Source organism: Carya illinoinensis, chromosome 4, assembly GCF_018687715.1.
Source record: "Carya illinoinensis cultivar Pawnee chromosome 4, C.illinoinensisPawnee_v1, whole genome shotgun sequence".
Taxonomy (NCBI): Eukaryota; Viridiplantae; Streptophyta; class Magnoliopsida; order Fagales; family Juglandaceae; genus Carya; species Carya illinoinensis.
In genome coordinates, this window is record NC_056755.1 from 41,947,016 (window position 1) to 41,967,183 (window position 20,168).

General features: G+C 34.7%; 1 protein-coding gene across 4 annotated transcripts; it reads right to left on the bottom strand.

The window, feature by feature from the left end:
* Window positions 1-6,679: 6,679 nt before the first annotated feature.
* LOC122308476 (beta-hexosaminidase 3) lies at window positions 6,680-16,547 on the bottom strand. 4 transcript variants are annotated; one of them, XM_043121826.1, is made up of 15 exons: window positions 16,329-16,545; window positions 15,908-16,273; window positions 15,378-15,452; window positions 13,723-13,758; window positions 13,512-13,623; window positions 12,728-12,798; window positions 11,810-11,940; window positions 11,653-11,718; window positions 10,502-10,602; window positions 10,296-10,355; window positions 9,568-9,601; window positions 8,276-8,374; window positions 8,142-8,201; window positions 7,452-7,702; window positions 6,680-6,986 (listed from the first exon to the last, which is right to left on the bottom strand). In XM_043121826.1, the coding sequence occupies exons 2-15, from the start codon at window positions 16,232-16,234 to the stop codon at window positions 6,820-6,822; spliced, it is 1,590 nt and encodes a 529-aa protein (XP_042977760.1). In that variant the 5' UTR covers window positions 16,235-16,273; window positions 16,329-16,545; the 3' UTR covers window positions 6,680-6,819. The 4 variants fall into 4 exon arrangements, with proteins under 4 accessions (XP_042977760.1, XP_042977759.1, XP_042977758.1 ...); XM_043121825.1 differs by having other exon boundaries at window positions 15,908-16,252; window positions 16,329-16,544; XM_043121824.1 differs by having other exon boundaries at window positions 15,908-16,544.
* Between the last annotated feature and the right edge of the window lie 3,621 nt (window positions 16,548-20,168).

Genomic DNA, 20,168 nt, shown 5'->3' on the forward strand with positions numbered 1-20,168 from the left:
AGTATCAGGATGCTTGGGATAGTGATCATTTTACCAACTGGGAGACTTTTACCCGAGCTCTCCAAATCAGGCTTGGTCCTACAGCTTACGATGACCCAATAGAGGCCTTGATGAGGTTAAAGAAAACCTCTATGGTGGTAGATTACAAAACATAGTCTGAAACACTATCTAACAGGCTTAATGGCCTTTTACATGTGTACAAACAAAGGCTGAACACCAATGGGTTCGGCGTCAGTTTCGGTGCCAAACTAAAACCCCACCGACACATGAAAAACCCCTTCTTCTCAACCAAAACCAATTGACAAGGAGAAAGAGAACCGGTCAAAGTTTGATCAGCCGGCATTGATCGGTTTGACAGTTTGAGAATTGGTTTCCTCTTTCCAGATTCACCATCCAACAATTAATTCACAATCTACACTTCACAAAACAGAATCACAACTGTTGAACCCAAGATTTCAAGTTTCATGTGATTATAAATCTACACATGGATTTTGATGATAACAAATGAATTCAAAGAATAAAGGAGTTTCAAGTTCAAGTTGTTCACACAATGGAATCAAGCACATCAAAGAACCAAGCATGAGCAAGAAGGAAACAAGTTCACATTAAAGTCATAGAGTAATGTTGTAAATCTCTTAAAATTCAAAATTTGGATTAATGCTCAAAATTAATATTTTATCATAAAACATTAAAATACATTTTCCACATGTGCATGAATATTTTTGAAAATTAAATTTGAAAATTTTGAAAGATGATTGATTGTCACCTTTTGCATGTGCATGCCTTGATTAAAGTGTTGAACTTTGAAAATATTAAAGATGATTGATTGTCATCTTTCACATGTGCATGTTTTATTTGAATATTTTCAAAAGTGATTGATGCTTTTTTGGACTTATACAAAAGGTAGATGATTTTGTTTGAAAATTTTGAAAAGTAAAGTGTGCTCCTTTTGTCATATGCAAAAAGTAAAAAATTATGTTTGAATTTTTTGAAAAGGAAAGTGTGCTCATTTTTTCATATGCCAAAAATAAAAGATTAGGTTTGATTTTTTTAAAAAAAATGAATGATGTTGTCTTTGATAATTGAAAAAGAAGAACCTTTTATTTGAATTTTTTGAAAAAGTGAATGATGTTGTCTTTGACATGTGAATCTTTTTAAATTTGAATATGAAGTCTCATATGCTTATAGATAGATCATTTGAGAGCTTCACATTTACAACACCAAGAGCATACAACATTCATTCAAAGCTTTCATTCTCTCTTCTCTAAGCATTGAGCATTAATCTTTGTTCATTTTGAGAGATATAGTTTGCGCTGTATTGTTCTTATTTCACTCATTGAGGAGTATTTTCTGATAATCTACCCACTATCAGCTTTTGTATCAGAAAAATGGTGTGTATAACCCTTGTGCGTGTAGAAAGTATTCTACACGGGGAATAGTTGAATCACCACGTGTAAGGTGATTGCAAGTGTAGAGGGTGTTCTACACGGATCCTTTGTAGCGGTGTTGTTCAAAGGTGTAATAGGTTTCTATCTCCACCTGAAGGAGGTTGAATAGTGAATTTGGGAATCCTCAAGGGGTAGCTTGAAGCGAGGACGTAGGCAGTGGGGCCGAACCTCGTTAACATACTGAGTTTGCTTCTCTCTTACCCTTACTCTTTATATTTATTGTTATTTCATATTTTGTTTATATTTTATATTATATATTTGATTTATAATTGTTATTTTTTTTTAATACAACTCAATTCACCCCCCCTGTTGTGTTAGTCATCTGGGCAACAACAACAATAAGTTAACAACTATCTTGTCATAGCCACCCAACACAAGTAAAAAAAAAAAAAAAAAACTTAAATGAACAAAAAGAGTTAAAAGGCGTCAGCAAGAAAGGAGGAGGTGGTGGTTGTGGCCTGCGTGCGAGGTTGTGAGTGATGGTGAGGTCGAGAGGATGCATTTATGGACTGAACGAGTCTAAGAGAGAGAGAGCAGAGGTGAGAGTTTGAAAAAGAGAGAGTAGAGTGAATAAGTGATGGTGAAGGACGAAAAGAGAAGAGTGAGAGTTTCTTCGAAGGCTAACCCTAGATCAGAATGGTGCCATTTGGTCTCAACGAAACGGTGCCGTTGTAGTTATTCTCCAAAACGGTGTCGTTTCATTTACACATATTTGAAAAAAAATAAAGATAGTTGATGTCAGCCGGTTCAGCGGTTTTTCTCTTGGTCGAATAGCAAACTGAATCGGTTGACGTCGGTTTGGCTTAAATCCTAATGTTGGCCGACCAGTTCTCTGCCGATTTCTGCTGGTTCCCTACTCCGGCAGCCCGTCTAATCGGTTCCAGCCTGTTTCTCAATTTTTTATAGAGCCCTAGTAAAAATTTAACTGCTTCATCAACGGGTTAAAAGATGAAATCTGCCTACTATTGTTGATGTTCAACCCAGTCAGCTTAAATGCGGCCTTTGGATTGGCCAAAATTTAAGGAGAGTATCTTATGAACACATAAAAAATCTCAAAAGAGGGAGTGAGATGGGTGTCTTACCTGCTGCCAATAATACATCATATGGGGGACAATCCACTGAAGGGGGCAGTAAGTGGTCCAAATCTTTTGCACCTGCAAGGAAAGTAATTTCAGTGCAAATGGATGAAAAAAATGAGAAAATGGCTATGCTACCATTGTGATGAAAAGTGGAGCCCTACCCATAACTGTAAAAACCCCAAAGTCTACCTAATACAAGGGTGTGAGGAGCGAGACACAAAACAAATGAAGGTGAATGGTGAAAACCAGATTCTAACTGAAGATAAAGCTAAAGAGGAGGCAGAGCCTAAAATATCCTTAAATGCAATAGCTAGGACACCCATCCCCAAGATGATGAGGCTGGTTGGGCAGATTAGTGGAGAACAAGTGGTTGTTTTGGTGGATACAAGAAGCACCTACAGCTTCCTGGACCTATTCGTGGTTCAACGGGCAAAGCTAAAGGTAGATAAATCAATAAGGCTGACTATAAGGGTGGCAAATGGAGCTATTGTACCCAATGAAGGGTGACCGAGATGTTTCCATCAGAATGCAAGGTAATCAATTTTCTTCCTCTTTCTACATTTTAAAATTAGGAGGTTGTGATGCTATACTTGGAGTTAATTAGTTGGAGAGGTTGGGACCAATTGTGTGAAATTTTGCTACACTGACTATGAAGTTTGAGGTGGGGAAGGGATCTGTTGAGCTAAAGGGTCTAAAACCCCAACCCTTAACTCTAGAAGGGAGTTGTAAAGCTATAGTAGCCTTTATAGCCAAAAGGCAAGGATTGTTCTTACGAGTTGAACTTGTAAGTACAAATATACGAAGGGTAGTAACTAATGTAGAGATTGGGAAGTTGTTGGAAGCTTATAAAGGGGTTTTTGAGGAACCCAAGGGGCTACCTCCCTGAGGAGCCATGACAACAGAATTATCTTAAAAGAAGGGACCTCACCCATCTCCACTAGATCCTATCGATACCCGTACTACCAAAAGTTTGAGATAGAGAAAATAGTGGCCGATTTGTTGAAATCATGGGTCATTAGGCCAAGTTCCAGCCCATTTTCTTCCTCGGTATTATTCGTGAGGAAGGCAGATGGGAGTTGGAGGTTGTGTCTTGACTACCGGGCACTCAACCAAGAAAGACAAGTTCCTTATTCCTGTGATTGAAAAATTATTAGATGAGCTTTGTGAGACAATGGTATTTTCAAAATTGGACCTGAGGTTTGGGTATCACCAGATCTAGGTGGTGCTTGAAGATGTGGCAAAAACTGAATTTCGAACTCATGATGGCCACTATGAGTTCTTGGTGATTCCCTTCGGGCTCACCAATGCATCCTCGACCTTCCAAGGTTTTATGAATGAGGTATTTAAACCTTTATTGGGAATATTTGTTCTGTTTTTTTTTTTTTATGACATTCTGGTATACAGTAGGAGCTTGACTAAACACTTAAGTCACCTAGAGTAGGCGCTGAAGTTATTGTAGAACCATCAATTGTATGCAAAATTTTCAAAATGAAAATTTGGTGTAGAGGAAGTGGACCACTTAGGGCATATCATTTCTGAAAAACCAGACCCTACCAAGGTGAAATCAATGCTAGACTGGCCCACACTCAAGAATCCTAAGGCTTTGAGGGGGTTCTTAGGTTTGATAGGCTAATATAAGAGATTTATAAAAGGATTATGGGCTGCTAAAATGAGGCCCTTTAACTAATCTCCTTAAGAAGAATGCTTTTACTTGGGATAATGAAGCTGAACAGGCCTTTATCAAGTTGAAGGAAGTGGTCACCCAACCTCCGGTGCTCAAGTTACCAAAATTTTCAGTCCCTTTTAAAATTGAATGAGATGCAAGTGGGAAGGGGATTGGTGTTGTCTTAATGCAGTTTGGGCAGCCTATAGCTTTCCTAAGTAAAGTGTTGAAGGGAAAGGCTTTGCTACGTTCAACTTATGAAAGGGAATTACTAGCCCTTGTGACCGTCGTTCAAAAGTGGCAACCCTATCTCTTAAGTCAATCCTTTGTAATTAAAACGAATCAGCATGCTCTGAAACTTTTATTAAATCAAATGTTGGAGACTGAGGTGCAGCAGAAATGGTTATCGAGGTTGATGAGATATCAATTCAAGATTAAGTATAAGAAAGGTATCAAAAATAAAGTAGTAGATGCCCTCTCAAGGAGGGCAGATGAGGAAGAAGGTAAGGAGTGAGGGTTGCTAGCCCTAATTACTTTTCCCAACCTTGAATGGATTGAAGAGCTGAGAAGCGATTACCAGCTTTCATCTAAGTTTACAGATCTGCTCCATAAACTTAGAGATACACTAAAGGTGCCTGATTCACCTTTTCAAAATGAAAGTCTTACAGTACATACATTCAGACCCATTGGTGGGACATTCGAGCTATCTAAAGACATATCAAGGGGCAAGAGGGACTTCATCTTGAGGTGTATCGAAAGTAACATCAAAAGGTGGGGCGAGAGAATGTGATGTATGCCAAGACACTGCCTCAACTGGATTATTGCAGCTGCTCCCTATACCTCAACAAATATGTGATGTTTGGAAGACTTCATAGAGGGTCTTCCAAAATCTCAAGGTTTCACTATTATATTTGTGGTAATGGATCAGTTTACCAAGTACGTCCATTTTATGGCCTTGGCTCACCCATTCACAGCACAAGATGTGCCTAAGGAGTTTATGCAGTCAATTTTCAATTTGCATGAATTTCCAAAATCCATCGTGTTGGATCGAGACTCTGTGTTTCTGAGCTCTTTTTGGAAGGGGTTGTTTGACCTACAGTGTACTACTCTAAACTACAGCTCTGCATACCACCCACAGGGCGACGGGCAGACAAAGGCACTCAATAAAGCACTAGAAGGATACCTAAGGTGCTATTCCAGTCAGAAACCAAGAGCCTGGAGCCAGTGGCTTCCACTGGCTAAGTGGTGGTACATAAATACCTACCACAGCTCCACAAAGTTGATGCCTTTTGAAGTTGTTTACGGGTATCCACCCCTGAAACTAATAGAGTATGTCACTGGGACCTCAAACAATGACACAGTGAATGAGTTATTTAAAACCAGGACTTAGATCCCCAGTCTCTTAAAAGCAAATCTCAAGGCATCACAGAGTCGTATGAAACACAACACAGACAAACACAGAACAGAAAGAGAATTCTTTGTGGGGGATTGGGTTTACCTATGCCTCTAGTTGTATTGACAGAAAACAGTGGTGGTGTGCCACAACTTGAAAATGGCCCCGTGGTTTTATGGGCCTTTCAAGGTGACCCAAAGGGTGGGATCTGCTGTCCACGACCAAGATCCACCCCGTAGTACATGTGTCTTGTTTAAAACGAAAATTGGGAGCCTAGATCCAAGCTTTTCCAACACTACCACCAACTAACGATGCCGGAGAAGTTTTACCAGAGCCATAGGAGGTGCTGGACTACCAGGTGAGGCAGCAGGGCCACAGGCCCGTGATGGAGGTTCTTTCCAAGTGGGTTGGTGCCCCATCAGAGGACAACAGTTGGGAGGTTGGAGGCTACGAAACCCCACACTTTGTAGGCAATGTTTTTTAAGTGGGGGAGGTTGTCAAGCACCTTGTGGAGGACGGTGGTGCAAGGAAAAGGATAAAAGTGGGTGCTTGATCTGTGAAGAAAGAGAGTCAAGCGTGAAGTGAAGGGGAAATTAAGAAGTGTTGTGTAAGAGAAGACTTATGCCAATCCTAAACGGCAGCGTTTAATAATAGTAGTAACGACGTCATATGTAAGTGTTAAACGATAGAGTTTTATTTTAATGCTTTTAGTTACTTGTGTCTAAAATACTGTGTTTTGACAGTTATTTCTATTATATTATAAGGGTAATGTAGTAATCTACTTATTAGTTTGTTAGTAGTCATAAGGGAATTATGTACTAGGATGGGAAACGGAATGAATCTTGTTGATGAATTGAATTGTTCGGAGGATTTGGGTTTGCCTCGAGCCAACCCTATCAATATTACTACAGTGAAGTTCTTCCATCATCTTCTTCTCCATTTCATAGTTATATTTTACATTACTATAGTGAGGTTCCTAACAGATTATTAGACAACATTTGTACATCGTATTTCATACTTGACCATGCCATGCTCTCTTTCTGAGAGGTTTTTTTTGACTGATAAAAAATTTTAAGAAAACATGTGGATGGGCATGAATTACAAAGGTAAAACAATTTATTGTTTTCATCAATCAAGGTGCATTCTTGGGCTCTGCCACCAACTTACAATGAATCTTGGATTTTTTTAGCTTAAATTATGAAATTGCTACCAGAGTAAGATATATGCCCTGTGTTACTATTGACTATAGCAGGAGCCTGGCTCTTCAGGAGCAACTCTGCCTGGTCCAGCCACAGGAGCAGCTGCCACTCCTCTTTGATTCAGTAAACACCTGAAATGTGCCAACCTTCCAGTAACTTTTCTCGGATCCTTAGCTAGCTTGTCATAAGGCGTCCAAAGTCGCTCTTCATTCAAAGGGGACAAAACAAGAAAGAAGATATATATCAGTGGAAAAAATTAGTAAAACTAGTTAATCTAACAAATACCCATGTAGATACCACTTTAGCAGCTGCTCAAATTCTTAAAACACAAATCATGAAGATAGCATATGGCTATACCAGCTTCAGATGGATTCCCGATGGGTTTACTTAATAATGTGTAAAGGGAAAACTTCACCCCAATGATGCTTAAGAACAAAAGAATGACTAATATTTTCTTGGTGAATGAAGAAGCTAAAATTCAAAAACTCTTTGTGGTCCGTTTCTCATCAATGTCCTTGGCATCTATGAAAGCTTAAACACTTGAGAGACAGTCATAATGCGAAGAAGATTACCAGTATCTTGAGTCTCCAGTATCTCTTTCATAGATTTATGGGTGGAAAAACATAACATACCAGGAATTTAATTTGACAGTGAAAAAGTTATAATTACCTGCAGCGGCTGCAGCTCGTGGCCATATGGTTTGTTCAATATCTGACCCATCAATGTGTTCACCCCACATGCATACCTCCCCACCTATAACTAATTCCTGCTGCTTGGGGTTTGTAATATTAGTGAGTGGCTCGTTCATATAGAACTGCTGCCATGTGTCATCTAGGTGATCCAAGTACCACTTGTCCTGGTTGCTTACAATGCACCTTAACCCAGATGCAACTACTTTCTGAGCAACACCACCTCCAAGCCTAACAGGAGAAATGAAAATTGTAGGCGAGAAATCAGCCCCACCAGAAATCTCAACACTGTCAGAATATATAAAGAAAAGGCAACATTTATGGATTCTAATTTGAAGCCAAAGTACAAAATCATGCTAGTAGATGTGTTATCCTTATTTCCTAATTTTTTTTTTTCTAAACATCCTTATTTCATAATTATTACAGGAAATCTTTTGCCCAGTACGCATCTCTATATTTTAACATGTTGCAAATTAATAGTAAAAAAGAGCGATTCCTGATCACGATGCATGCATTTAATTATTATCTTCCAGAAAAGAAAAAAGTAATTCAAGATCAGCAATCTTGTGAACTTTTTCAGAATGAAAATGGGCATTATGACGAAAAATCTATGAGCAGAGGTAAATGACGCATGAGCCTCCAACTTTAGATCATGCAATTAAGGACATACCAGTTGTGCACCACAGTCTTTCTGCTCAATTTATTGCCGAAATTGTTAAAAGTCTCTTCCCTGTAATTTCTCATGGGTGAATAAGATTAAAAGGTCACAAAACTACCTGTATAACCTCAGGCATAAAATCGTACCAGTTAATAATTTCATATCCATGGGACAGAGCTATGTTCTGTGCACGCAACACAAAATACTGATAAGCTTGAGATTCATTCATACTATGCTTAGTTAACCTGCAAATAAGAGTTCTCACGAGCATCATAGGCTATCTCTAAAATGTTTCTGGGTAATAAATGTTGAGCGAGTATAGTTTCCATGTCCTTGAGACAATGCAGTAAAATGGAACATGATCAGAGAACATGCTAATCAAAATTTAACATATTAAAAATTCCTCCTAATGGTAGCAGCAAGATGAAAATTTTTGGGAATGAAGAATTAATTGTAGAGTAATGCAGATACAGTCATGGGTTGTGCAAGCACCGCACACTCTTTTTTAAAAAGAGTGGGGTCCGCTATTAAAAAATTATTTTTTTCATGTAAGTCTCATATTTACTCATTTTTTCAAAAGGAGTGCGCGGGCACTTATGCATTTTATAATTGCAAATATCATTTCTCTTGATGTAATACAAACATGATGATATGTGAGTTCTTGAAAATCTAAGATACAATGTGGTGGGGATATGCTAATTAACTAACATATTAAAATATTTAAGCATATATTATGCTATTTTTTAGGTTAAAAGATAAATAACAATCATCAAGAATCATAAAATGTATGAGTGATGAAAACTAATCAGAAGCTATGAATGGCAATACACCTAATAAAATTAATATCTAATATTCATGTAGAGAAGATTTTAAAGGTGCCGAACTTTCTAAAACACTAGATCTAGCACTGTATACCTAAGAGTCCTTTTTTCATAAAGAATTTTGACTTTTGCCACCAAAAGCATGTGTCATGTCCCAGCTGTATTCTACCTTGTCTGAACTGTATCCGTGGGAAAAAAAAAAAAAAAAAAATCTTTGATGGATGCAAATTTGATATGAATTCCACCATGTCAGTACCGGACAAGGGTGATATTCAATAGCAGTGGCTATTTTGAAGAATTCATACTTCCTATTCAACCATTTATGATGCCGATACGCAATATATTAACTAAATTGTAGGCACACTAGAGGACAAAGACGGGAAGAGAGCTGAGTCACAGAACCCTCTATATCCCATAACAATGGGCAGCTAAAACTAGTTAGCAATGTGGCAAATTCACACTCTACAGTAAATGCAGAACATGTGGGAACTATACAGGGAACACAGAGAGAGAGAGAGAGAGAGAGAGAGAGAGGGAGAGAGAGAGAGGGAGAGAGAGAGAGAGAGAGAGAGAGAGAGAGAGAGAGAGAGAATAGACTTTAGAAATTAAGTTGTTACCATTTCCTTAAACGAGGAGTCGATATCCAGCAACCTGAAATGAAATACGTAATTGTTTGTCATTAAATTATCACCATCAAATTATCAAGTTTAGGACTATCTAAAATCAGATAATGAGTGGTGACCAGCATGTATAGTTATGGATACAGAAGATCTGTATCATAAGATTAATTTGAACAAATGCAAGCAACGTCTGAGTCTGAGTCTTAACACATATTGCTGAACCAATGGATACTGAATTCTTACGATCCTAAGATTGGGAGAGAATATATGCATTGCCCCACATGCATTTTTTAAAAGCTAAGCTCTACATATAAACATTACATGCATATATATTGAGCTATATGAATCAAGCTTATAGTAAGAGAGCCCAATCTTAGGATCATAAGATTGGGAGAGAATATATACATTGCCCCACATGCATTTTTTTAAAGCTAAGCTCTACATATAAACATTACATGCATATATATTGAGCTATATGAATCAAGCTTATAGTAAGAGAGCCCTTCAAACCATTTAGCTCCACAAAGAATAGTTTTAAGAGGGAATTCGACAGGATATAAAATTCTAGCAACTCTTGCACTTAAAGCCTTCGAATTAAAATATAATCCTATCATGAAAGATGATGGAGAAGATTGATTCTCTAATAAAACAGTCGACAGTATAATTTTACTTGGTTAGAGGACAATAGGAACAAAATTGAAAGTCAACTGTTTATTGATACTTACTTGTATCAACCTCATCGCCTCCCAAGTGAACAAATCTAAACTTAAAAACCTTACTGAAATCTGCAAGATAAAATATTTTTTTTAAAAAAGCACTAATTATTTCCCTTTTCATTTTGACAATAGCATATGTACTTTCAGACATCAAAGGAACCATTTTGTTAATGAAGAGGATGGTACAATGTTATCAAGAAAAACTGTGACATTACCTGATAGAATTCCATCTATTACTTTAAAGGTGAATTCATTGCTGACATCAAGTGGCTGCTGACAATTCTTTGACGGCCACAGAGAAGGATAGCCAATCCCCCTAAAGATTTAAACTATAAGCACCAAGACAACTTTATGCAATGTCATTACAAAACCATTAATCTCTAGACTTTGAGAGACCACAATATGTATAAAAAACCAAGAACATAAAAAAGAAGGAAAGAACAATATAAATTTGTGAAGATCTCAAATAAGTAACTCAATTAGATAGTAAGGTGAGAGCAGCATAGACACTAGCACTCCTTTTGATCTGAAAATCACAAATCCTTGCATTTTTAAGGAAAGTTCAACCTGTCCTGATAATCCTCTGAGTAGGGAAAGATTTGCTGTCTTTTTTTATGAGTCAGAACACCAGCACCTTTAAAATGGCATCTTTATTTTCCCAGTTATCCAAATGCTTTTGGTGTAAGCTTAGAATTTTTTTTCCAGTTCTTGCAATTATGATCTCAGATTACTTGTCATGGTTTATATATTTACTTACCGGGGAATAAAATCAACTTCAAAAATTAACTTACAGGGTTCCCTTCAACAAAATAAAGCAGTTATTAGGCTAATTTAAACAGAAAAGACAGGGCTAGACAGTTGTTAAGAAGTATGTTAGAGAGACAATCAAACTTTTCTAGCTGCAGGTAGCATATCTATGTCCAATAGTTACATTAGGCCATGGTAACAGTCTATGAAACTTAGGTATGTGCAAAGTTTGAAGTGAAAATAAGGTCTAGTGGCCAATCCTGTAGCACATGACAAGATGTGCAATCTTTTTTTTTTTTTTGGATAAGTGGACAAGATGTTCAATCTTCCTAGAATAATGTAAAGGAAAAGAAACTGAAAAACAAGAAACTACAATGAGCAATAATGGTTAGAGAGCAACAGAATTCAAATTCAACAACATAAGAGATAGTTGCAAATGAATGTTGATCAAAGGAAAAGAATGATGGCTCGTTGCATGCGTGGCAAGTAATAGTGGGTTTTTGTCAATGCACTGAGTCATTATCAGGGATCAATTAATTTGGTAAAGGAGATGTTTTTTTTATTCTCTTTTTCTACATTGAAGAAGCAAGTAGCGAGAAAGGAAAGAGATCATAGTTACCATGAGCGAGCATGTCCTGGAACATCAATTTCAGCCAATACATTAATCCCTCGTCTTTGAGCATAACTGTGTTATTAACAATTCATGTATTAGATGAAATAAATCATAGAAGATAGATCAGTATTCAGATGATGTAGTCAAGGTGAAAGTTTCTTGCCTCACAATTTCTGCAGCATCAACGAATGTATATCGTTCTGAAATTGAATATGCACCATCCCATAGTTTTGGATATGAAGGTATCTCCAAAGGGAAAGACTGTGTATCTACAATGTGCCAATGCAACACATTCTGCATGAAAGTGGGCAAAGACAGGTAGCATATTGGTAAGTTTGTCAAATCTGTTGTTTGCATTAAAGTAATTAGTTATTTGCACCAATCAAAGTGCAGTGTATGGGAAGTAAAACTTCACTCTAGGTCCACCAAACTCTCCACGACAAAATACATCAATTGAAGACTTTTTATTTTTTATTTTTTCTAGGACTGACTTATTCATATGTTTTCCTACATATCTCTACATTGATTGAAGCAGACCACAAAATCAGCAAATAATTGAAGAAACACAGAATCATATTGATCCCTTAACACCCCTCTTACCCCTTGTCACTGTAGCTTCCCTTGGGTTCTGTATATAAGATTCACCTGCCTATTCTTTTCTAGCTGTTTAATGATAACAGCCCAAAAGGCTGGTGACAATATGTAGCGATTCGATATCCATTTTAATGGTTATTACAAATTTTAACACTACTAGCACTCGGTAAAGTAGTCAATGGTCTCGTCCACCCAAATGAGAAATACGAAAATTCATTAAGCCAACGGTTCTCAAGTTTTCTACCACAAATAATTGGGTTCCACATTGGAAGGGTGAAGCTTATAGTAGTCATTATCTGCTCTCAAACGAAATACATCAAACGAATTCTAAATTATGCTATCTACCCAATCAAAGGTCCAAGAACAATTGCAGCAATATGCTGTGATGAGGAACTGCATGAAATTTTTGATGTTAGAATTGTGCTCTTAAGCACAGTTAGGAAATATAAACTGAAAACCATTGGGCAACAAGTGAAAGGGTCCATACCAGTTTTGCATAGGTCATCGAGTCAATAACTTTCTTTATTACCGGCAATGGCAAATAGTGTCGTGATGTATCTGCAACAATAAACAAAAAGGAAGAATCAGATCCACTTATTTCATGCTCTGAATAATCATATTGTTTTGCCATGGTAACTCACAGCAGTTATGGAGCCCCAGTAAGTTGACAAAAGACCAACAACGAACAAAGTGAGGCTAACTTAAAACTGAATATTTGCCAGTGGTTTTTGGAACAAAAGGCATCTCCTAACCACCATGAAAAAGGATTGGATGGTTAGATCTAGGGTTGAATCTCATAATGGTATCTTAGATGAATTTCTCTTGCCATGTTTTTAGCCTCCCTATCAATACTTCTGTTAATACTACATGCATAAATAGCACGAAGTGCATGTATATACAGGTGACTCCAGGCTCATACATTTATTCCTGTCACTCCACTCTGATTAGTTATGTAAAAGAAAAACCATCAGCTATATTTATTAGTAGTTTGTTCTCTAAAAACTAAATAGATGAATTAGGAAAAAATGGAAAATTGTATAGCCATTGATATAAAATTAGTTGAACTAAACATTTAATCTTTACAATTTACAGGAGTCAATAAGTGTTAAATATGTACATTATAATCTAAAAGAAGAAAATAAAAAATAGAGATTAAAGATTTTTAAATAAGAAGATTATGTTCTCAAACAAGTAAAAAAGAAAAGAAAATAGAACACATCAACAATAAGCAGTAAACTGACAATTCAAGGAGTACAAGAAAGGCATCTTACCTATCAAAAGCCCTCGATAAGAGAATCTTGGCTTATCAATAACAGTCCATGGGACCCTAGGAACTTGAATTACCTCCAATGTAAAGTTGAAATAACATAATTGACTGAACGTCTGCAATTTTTATATTAAAGCAAACACATCAAATTTTTACATGTGGTCAATAAACTCTTAGAACAACATCTTTTATTGTCATAAATGATGACACATAACCTGAAGCCCATGTAAAGCTCCATAAATAGTCTGTGCCTGCAGCATTTTGTAATACAATTGAATTAATCAGAAAATCATCAGCTGATCAAAAGGTACAGACATAAAGTATGCTGCTGATTTATAATATACTATACTGGCATTCATATGACATCAAGCACACAACGACATTTCAGAGTAGCACGCATTGACAATGAAATCATGGTTTATTGGTCATATCATTTAAGGATACCAAGCACAAACAACATATTGTCATGTCAGGCAGCAACGCCTATTATGCTGTACAACTGCAATTCGCCCCTTAGTTGTATCTATCTGTGGCCAATTCATAGACCACCACACAAGGATCCATAAGGTAGCTAGGATTATCTTTAATCAAGTCCATAGAATGTGAAACTTATAACCCCAAGGGGTTGGCTCAAGTGGTAAAGGCCTTGGGCTTGGAGGTATGCTCACCCGAGGTCTAAGGTTCAAATCCCCTTAGGTGCAAACAATCTCTAAGGGCCATCAAACTGGGGGACTTTTTCCTTGAATTACCCAAGGTGTACTTGCGGAAAACTTCTTGTTGAGATTAGTCGGGACGTTGTTCCTGGACACCCGGTACCAATAATTAAAAAAAAAAAAAGAATGTGGAACTTATAGTCATGACTAGCAGATTCTACAGAATGTATTGGCTAATTTTTTTAAAGAAAAAACTCGTGTAAAAACTATCTAGAATGCAAACTGGTGGCCAATATATGCACTATGCTTGAAGTTCTTTGAAACAAACTTACTCTTGTTAGTTTTTCATGGAAGACATACTTTTGTAATTCATTAAATGTCTCAACATCACGGGAAACTTCTGGCCATAAACAAGCTGAGGAAGCGTGGTTGGTTTATAATGAATTGGTGCTTCATGTGCAAAAGGAATGGTGAATCAAAGGACCATCTACTTCTTCATTGTGATGTGGCGAAGGCTATATGGTATGAAATCTTTGTAAGGCTGGACTTTGCTTGGGTGATGCCAAAGAGGGTGGTGGAACTTTTGGCTTGTTGGTGCTGAATATGGGGAAACCGTCAAGTAGCAGATGTTTGGAAGTTGGTGCCCCTATGTCTTATGTGGTGTATATGGAATGAGAGGAATGGAAGATGTTTTGAAAATAGAGAAAGCTCATGAGGGGGGATTAGAGACTTATTTTTCCAATTTTTGTTACTTTGGGCTAAGGCTATTGTATTAGAGGGGGTTAATTTTAATGACTTCTATGCTTCTTTTTTTATTTGTAGGCTGTAATTAGGTATTTCTTTCTCGTATACCACCAGTGTACTTGGGCTATGCCTAATTAGAAGAATCAATAAATTTTCTTACTTATCAAACAAAAAAAAAAAATTAAATGTGTCAACATCTCAACGTATTAGGTCAATGGTAAACAAGTTATCTGGGTAAAATGAATACTTCTGACTTTTCTGCCAGGTTGAAATCTATCCGCAAGTATGTTATCGGATAATAAATGGAATACTTAAAAAGGATGACGGAGTTACTTATTTTTTAAACCCCCCTAGTCACTATCCTTAATACATACGTCAAGCTAATTCTCAATTATTATTGTCGACAAAAAAGTATATCTAAAATGAAACTTTAATTGGTGCGAACAAGCAGAAAGAGAAGAGATTGCACTCACTTCCAGATGCGCATAGACAGGCTTCCCAGAATCCGGAACTGATAACTTATATGACTCATCGATACCATATCGTAACTGCACAGCAAGGAAGATCTTTCAGTAATAAAGTTCTGGGTTTGTTTGTACAAACGAACAAAAAGCATCTCTTAGATGGAAATGTCCCCATATCAAATACGCTTGGAGCATTTTGAATAATAGAGACAGGTAAACCAAAATTAAATGAAGTTGCGCAAATAGAGAAGAATTTGGATCTAAAAGAAAACTCTTCAAACAAATCATTATAACAAATTAGCCGTGGTCTCTTAATCATAACCAAAAAAGAATTTTCTTAGTGCTTAACCACGCTGCTTACTGGAATTTAATTTAAAAATCATGCCCATGCTCACATATGGAGAAAAAAAAAAGGCATTATCCGGGACCAAATGCCAGTTCAAGAACAATGGACACAAGTTACCGAAAAAAAAAACAAACCCACATCAACAGAAATCCCAAGCATACAGCCAACTCCAAATCATGAAAAGAAATACCACCTCATCATCCGCTGTCAAAACAACCACGTGCAGACCCTGAAGCAGAACCGAAGTATCTATACCAGAAAAATTAGCATCGACAACATGAGCAACTCGGATCACATCGAGCAACCTTGAGAACCCGTCCTTCAAAATCCCAGAAGCATCATTATACTTGCTTCCCTCAGTCTTGAGCCCAAAATCCTTACTGACGTAGAGAGTCCGATGTTCCCCGTGGCTCACCAACTTGGGCATTGGCCATATGTTGAGCCTATCCACAGTAATCGCATCTATTGCAAGCACTAAAATCGACACCAATACCAAAAAGACACACACTTTCTTCCCCATCGCAAATCTCTCCAGCTCCTACAAAAAACCAGCAAAAGACTGCAAAGGAAGCTAATATGATCAGTGGTAGAGAAATAGTAGGTAGCTAGCTTACCTAACTAACAGGAGGTGAAGGAAGTTGGAGAATGTGGACTGAGTGGCCTCGGGTGACGAATCTCTAAAGATGAACGAAAGGAGCAATATGTTTGGCTGAAGAGGAAGAATGTAGAATTTGGTAATTATCCATTGTTGCCATTAACTCGGTAATGTCTGTTACTACATCCGTGATCCATATATGCGCATTAGTAAAGCTGGCCGAGGCAGTGGAGGCTTGAGTGCGTGCGCCACTTATTAATTTTTTTCGTCTTTACACATGTCTTCGTGTTTTCATTAATGTAACGAACTTCACGTGTAGAGTTTTCAATCAGGACCGTGAATCGAAGTGGGTCCCTCTCAATGACGAATATGGGCTGTCGGTAAACCATGGGCTGTCACTTTCTGCTTCCAAATCCCCGCTGTCTATCGGAGTTTTCAAAGCCCTAGTCTGCTTTCGCGATTGAAAATTAAAATTTTGAAAATATTTTTAAAAAAAATGATATTTATAATTATGATTATGTAAATAGCGTTTAGTTATTTTAAAAAAAATGAATTAATATGAAGTTTATATAAAAAAAATTAACTTTTTAATTGTAAACTTTACTCTTTTTCAAAACGATTGCGCAACGTTTGTAATTTCACTACTGTATGTAGCATTGCTCAATTTCCAAACTGCCAGTGTCGGGACTCGGATCGATTGTATTTTCCGTCGGGCCTCAAATTTTTTTTTTTTTTACGTTTAAGAAAAATAAAAATTTTATGTATAATTATTTTTATTATTTTTTATTAATATAATTAATTATATTATTTTTTTAATATAAAATAATTATTTTAATCAATCACATCACTATAAATAATATACAAAAGTGATACTATGTAATATAATTAAAAAAATTTATCTTTTAAATCAAACTGTATTATATAAAAACTTTATTAAGTGTTTTCTATAAACCGACTTGATAATATAATTTTTTTCAAAAAATATGTGTTAATTATCATTATTTTAATTATTAAATATTTTTTAATACATATCAAATAATTAATAAAAAAATAAAATGCAACAAATAATTTTATAATTATTTAATACTACGTCTATGAATAAAAAGATAATTAGTAAGACATTTATTTTTAAAGAGTTTCTTAAATTCAGTCAATTTTTTTGTAGGCGGTAAAAGTAATTATCGTAATTGATCCACACTTTAAAATTGGTATAATTATTAAAACAACAATGTTATATACAATCGTAAAATTATAAATATCGCACAATCGCTTTAAAAAAAATGAGGTCTACGATTAAAAAGTTAATTTTTTTTATATAAGTCTAATATTAATTTATTTTTTTTAAAACGATTGTATGTTGTTTGCATAACTACGACTGTAAATATTATTTTATTTATTAAAAATAGTAACAATTTATTGAATATATATAATTGTTCCACTAGATCTCGTGATCCATTTGCAAATTTCAAATCACGTCATCAAAAGTCAATCCCTTTGACAAAGAGCCAACTATGTAATCATTGCTTTATAATGTTTCAGGGCCATTGAGCAAAGGTGGAACCTTTACTGGAAATTAACGAAATCCTAATGCTATTATTAGAAGGGATGTTGCTATTTATAAGCTTACACATTATAAATTATAAATTATATTTTTTTATTTTTTAAATTTGTTTAAATATATTCTTTTATTCATTATTTATATATCAAATATTTGGTAAAAAAATTAATTAATTAATTAATTAATTAATTAAAAATGTGATGTGTAATATATATGCTTATGTTTAGAACTTTTTTTATTATAATTATAATGTTCAGGCAAATTAACTATTTATAAAAGAAATATTATAAAGAAGTCTTATATCATGCATCTTTACTTAACTAATATATGATTTATCAATTTTTTTTCTTTTTATTTAAATCCACACATATTTAAGCATTAAGATAAAATGATAAAAATGACAAATCACGTATTAATTAAATGGAACTGTGTAGTATAAAACTTCTACATAAAATTTCTCAATTTATAAATGGACATGTGATTACATAAAACTTCTTACGTATTCACGTGTCCATCTAGCACGAGGTTGTTTAGATTGAGAAAGCCTCTCAACTTATTTCATCTTATCACATCTAATCATTATAATTTTCTCAAACTCACACACAAAATATAATAAATAGTTCACTTTTTTCAAATATTAAAATAAAAATAATATTATAATAATATTTTATTTAACTTTCATCTTATTTTAACTCACTATCCAAAAATCTTCAAATGTGCACACCAATGCATATGGCTCTTTTTTTATCCCCTTTCTTAAGCATTTTTAAACATTCGTAATCATTAAAAAAATATAAATATATATAAACTCATTAATAAAAGTTTTTAATCATTAAAAAAAATTAAAAAATATAAATGGATACACTTAGGCTTTGTTTGGTTACACAATTTAGATGAGATGAGATAAGATATTTTGTTGAAAGTTGAATAAAATATTTTTATAATATAATTTTTTAATATTAGTTTTGTTTTAAGATTTGAAAAAGTATAATTATTTATTATATTTTGTTTAAGAATTTAAAAAAATTATAATGATTATATAAGATATAATGAGATGAGATAATTTGATTTTATATAACTAAACTAGCATTAACATATATTTGAAAGTCGTACATCATTTCCTTTATAAATAGGATAGTGTTGTGGATGTAGCCGATCCAGAGAAAGAACAAAAAAAATTTAAAATTTTTTTAATTTTTTTATTTAATTTTTTATATTCTTAAATAAATTTTTTTAAAAAAGATTCATAATATTATTAAAATCATTTTTTAATTATTACATTAAAAAATTAAAATAAAATAATTAAACCCAATTGGACTCATTTGTCGGTGAGTGCAGCATTTTTGTTTTAAATATATATCTCCAAATTCGGATGCTTTTAAAGCTCTGTTCGATTCGCGTATCAAAGTGATATTTATTCGATTCGCGTATCAAAGTGATATATATTCGATTTCAGAGAATATAGTAATGGAAACCGTATCAAAGCCTTTATACTCACGAAATGTCTTCGTCAAGCCATCTCTTTTCCCAAAATAATTTTAAAAATAAAATCCCTCTTTTTCATTTTAAGTATTTGTGAACTTTCTTTCTTTAAATAAATAAACGTACATGCAAACGTGCTTATAAAATGTTTTCTTTGATTTGTAAGCATAGGGGGAAAAAAGAAGTGAGAATAATACGCCTACAAGTCCCGTTCTCAAAGCTATCTTTTCAGTTTTCATTTTCTCTTGAAATAATTTGAGAACTGACTAGGATGGGTATGGGTATTGAGAAGTGTTGAGAAAAGTTATGAATAATAGTAAAAAGTAAATAAAAAATAATAATAAAATAATAAATAGTAATAAAAAATAAATAAAAAATAATAAATAGTAGTAAAAATAAATAAAAAATAATAATAAAATAATGAATAGTAGTGAGAAGTGTTGAGGACAACACCCAAACACATCCAAGATGATGCAAAATTGCAGACCGGGGGCCAAGCTCGCGGAACACTCTTTAGTCATGATTTTAAACAAATTAAAAAAAATAAAAAAATAAAAAACTTAAAGTTGTAGACAGATCATAGATTCATAAGCTCATAGCAAAGAGATGACATGCATGTTATAAAAAAGACATATAAGGCGGATATATATATATATATATATTTAAATGATAGGTACACCTATAAAGATTGCCTATCATTTGTATGGAATTATGTTTTTTTTAACATTTGTATTTGTTTATATTTTAGTATTGTATTTCTTAGTTTCAATATTTTTTTAAATACATAAAAAAAAATGCTTTAAAAAACAACACAAGAAA

Bases quoted from the DNA above. Each gene is read 5' to 3' on its own strand.
- LOC122308476 (XM_043121826.1), bottom strand. From the start codon at position 16,234: ATGGGGAAGAAAGTGTGTGTCTTTTTGGTATTGGTGTCGATTTTAGTG. The intron at 9,602-10,295 runs GTAAGTATCAAT...ATTTCATTTCAG, and splicing joins AGGCGATGAGGTTGATACAA to GTTGCTGGATATCGACTCCT. The intron at 7,703-8,141 runs GTATGTCCTTAA...TTCTCCTGTTAG, and splicing joins AAGACTGTGGTGCACAACTG to GCTTGGAGGTGGTGTTGCTC.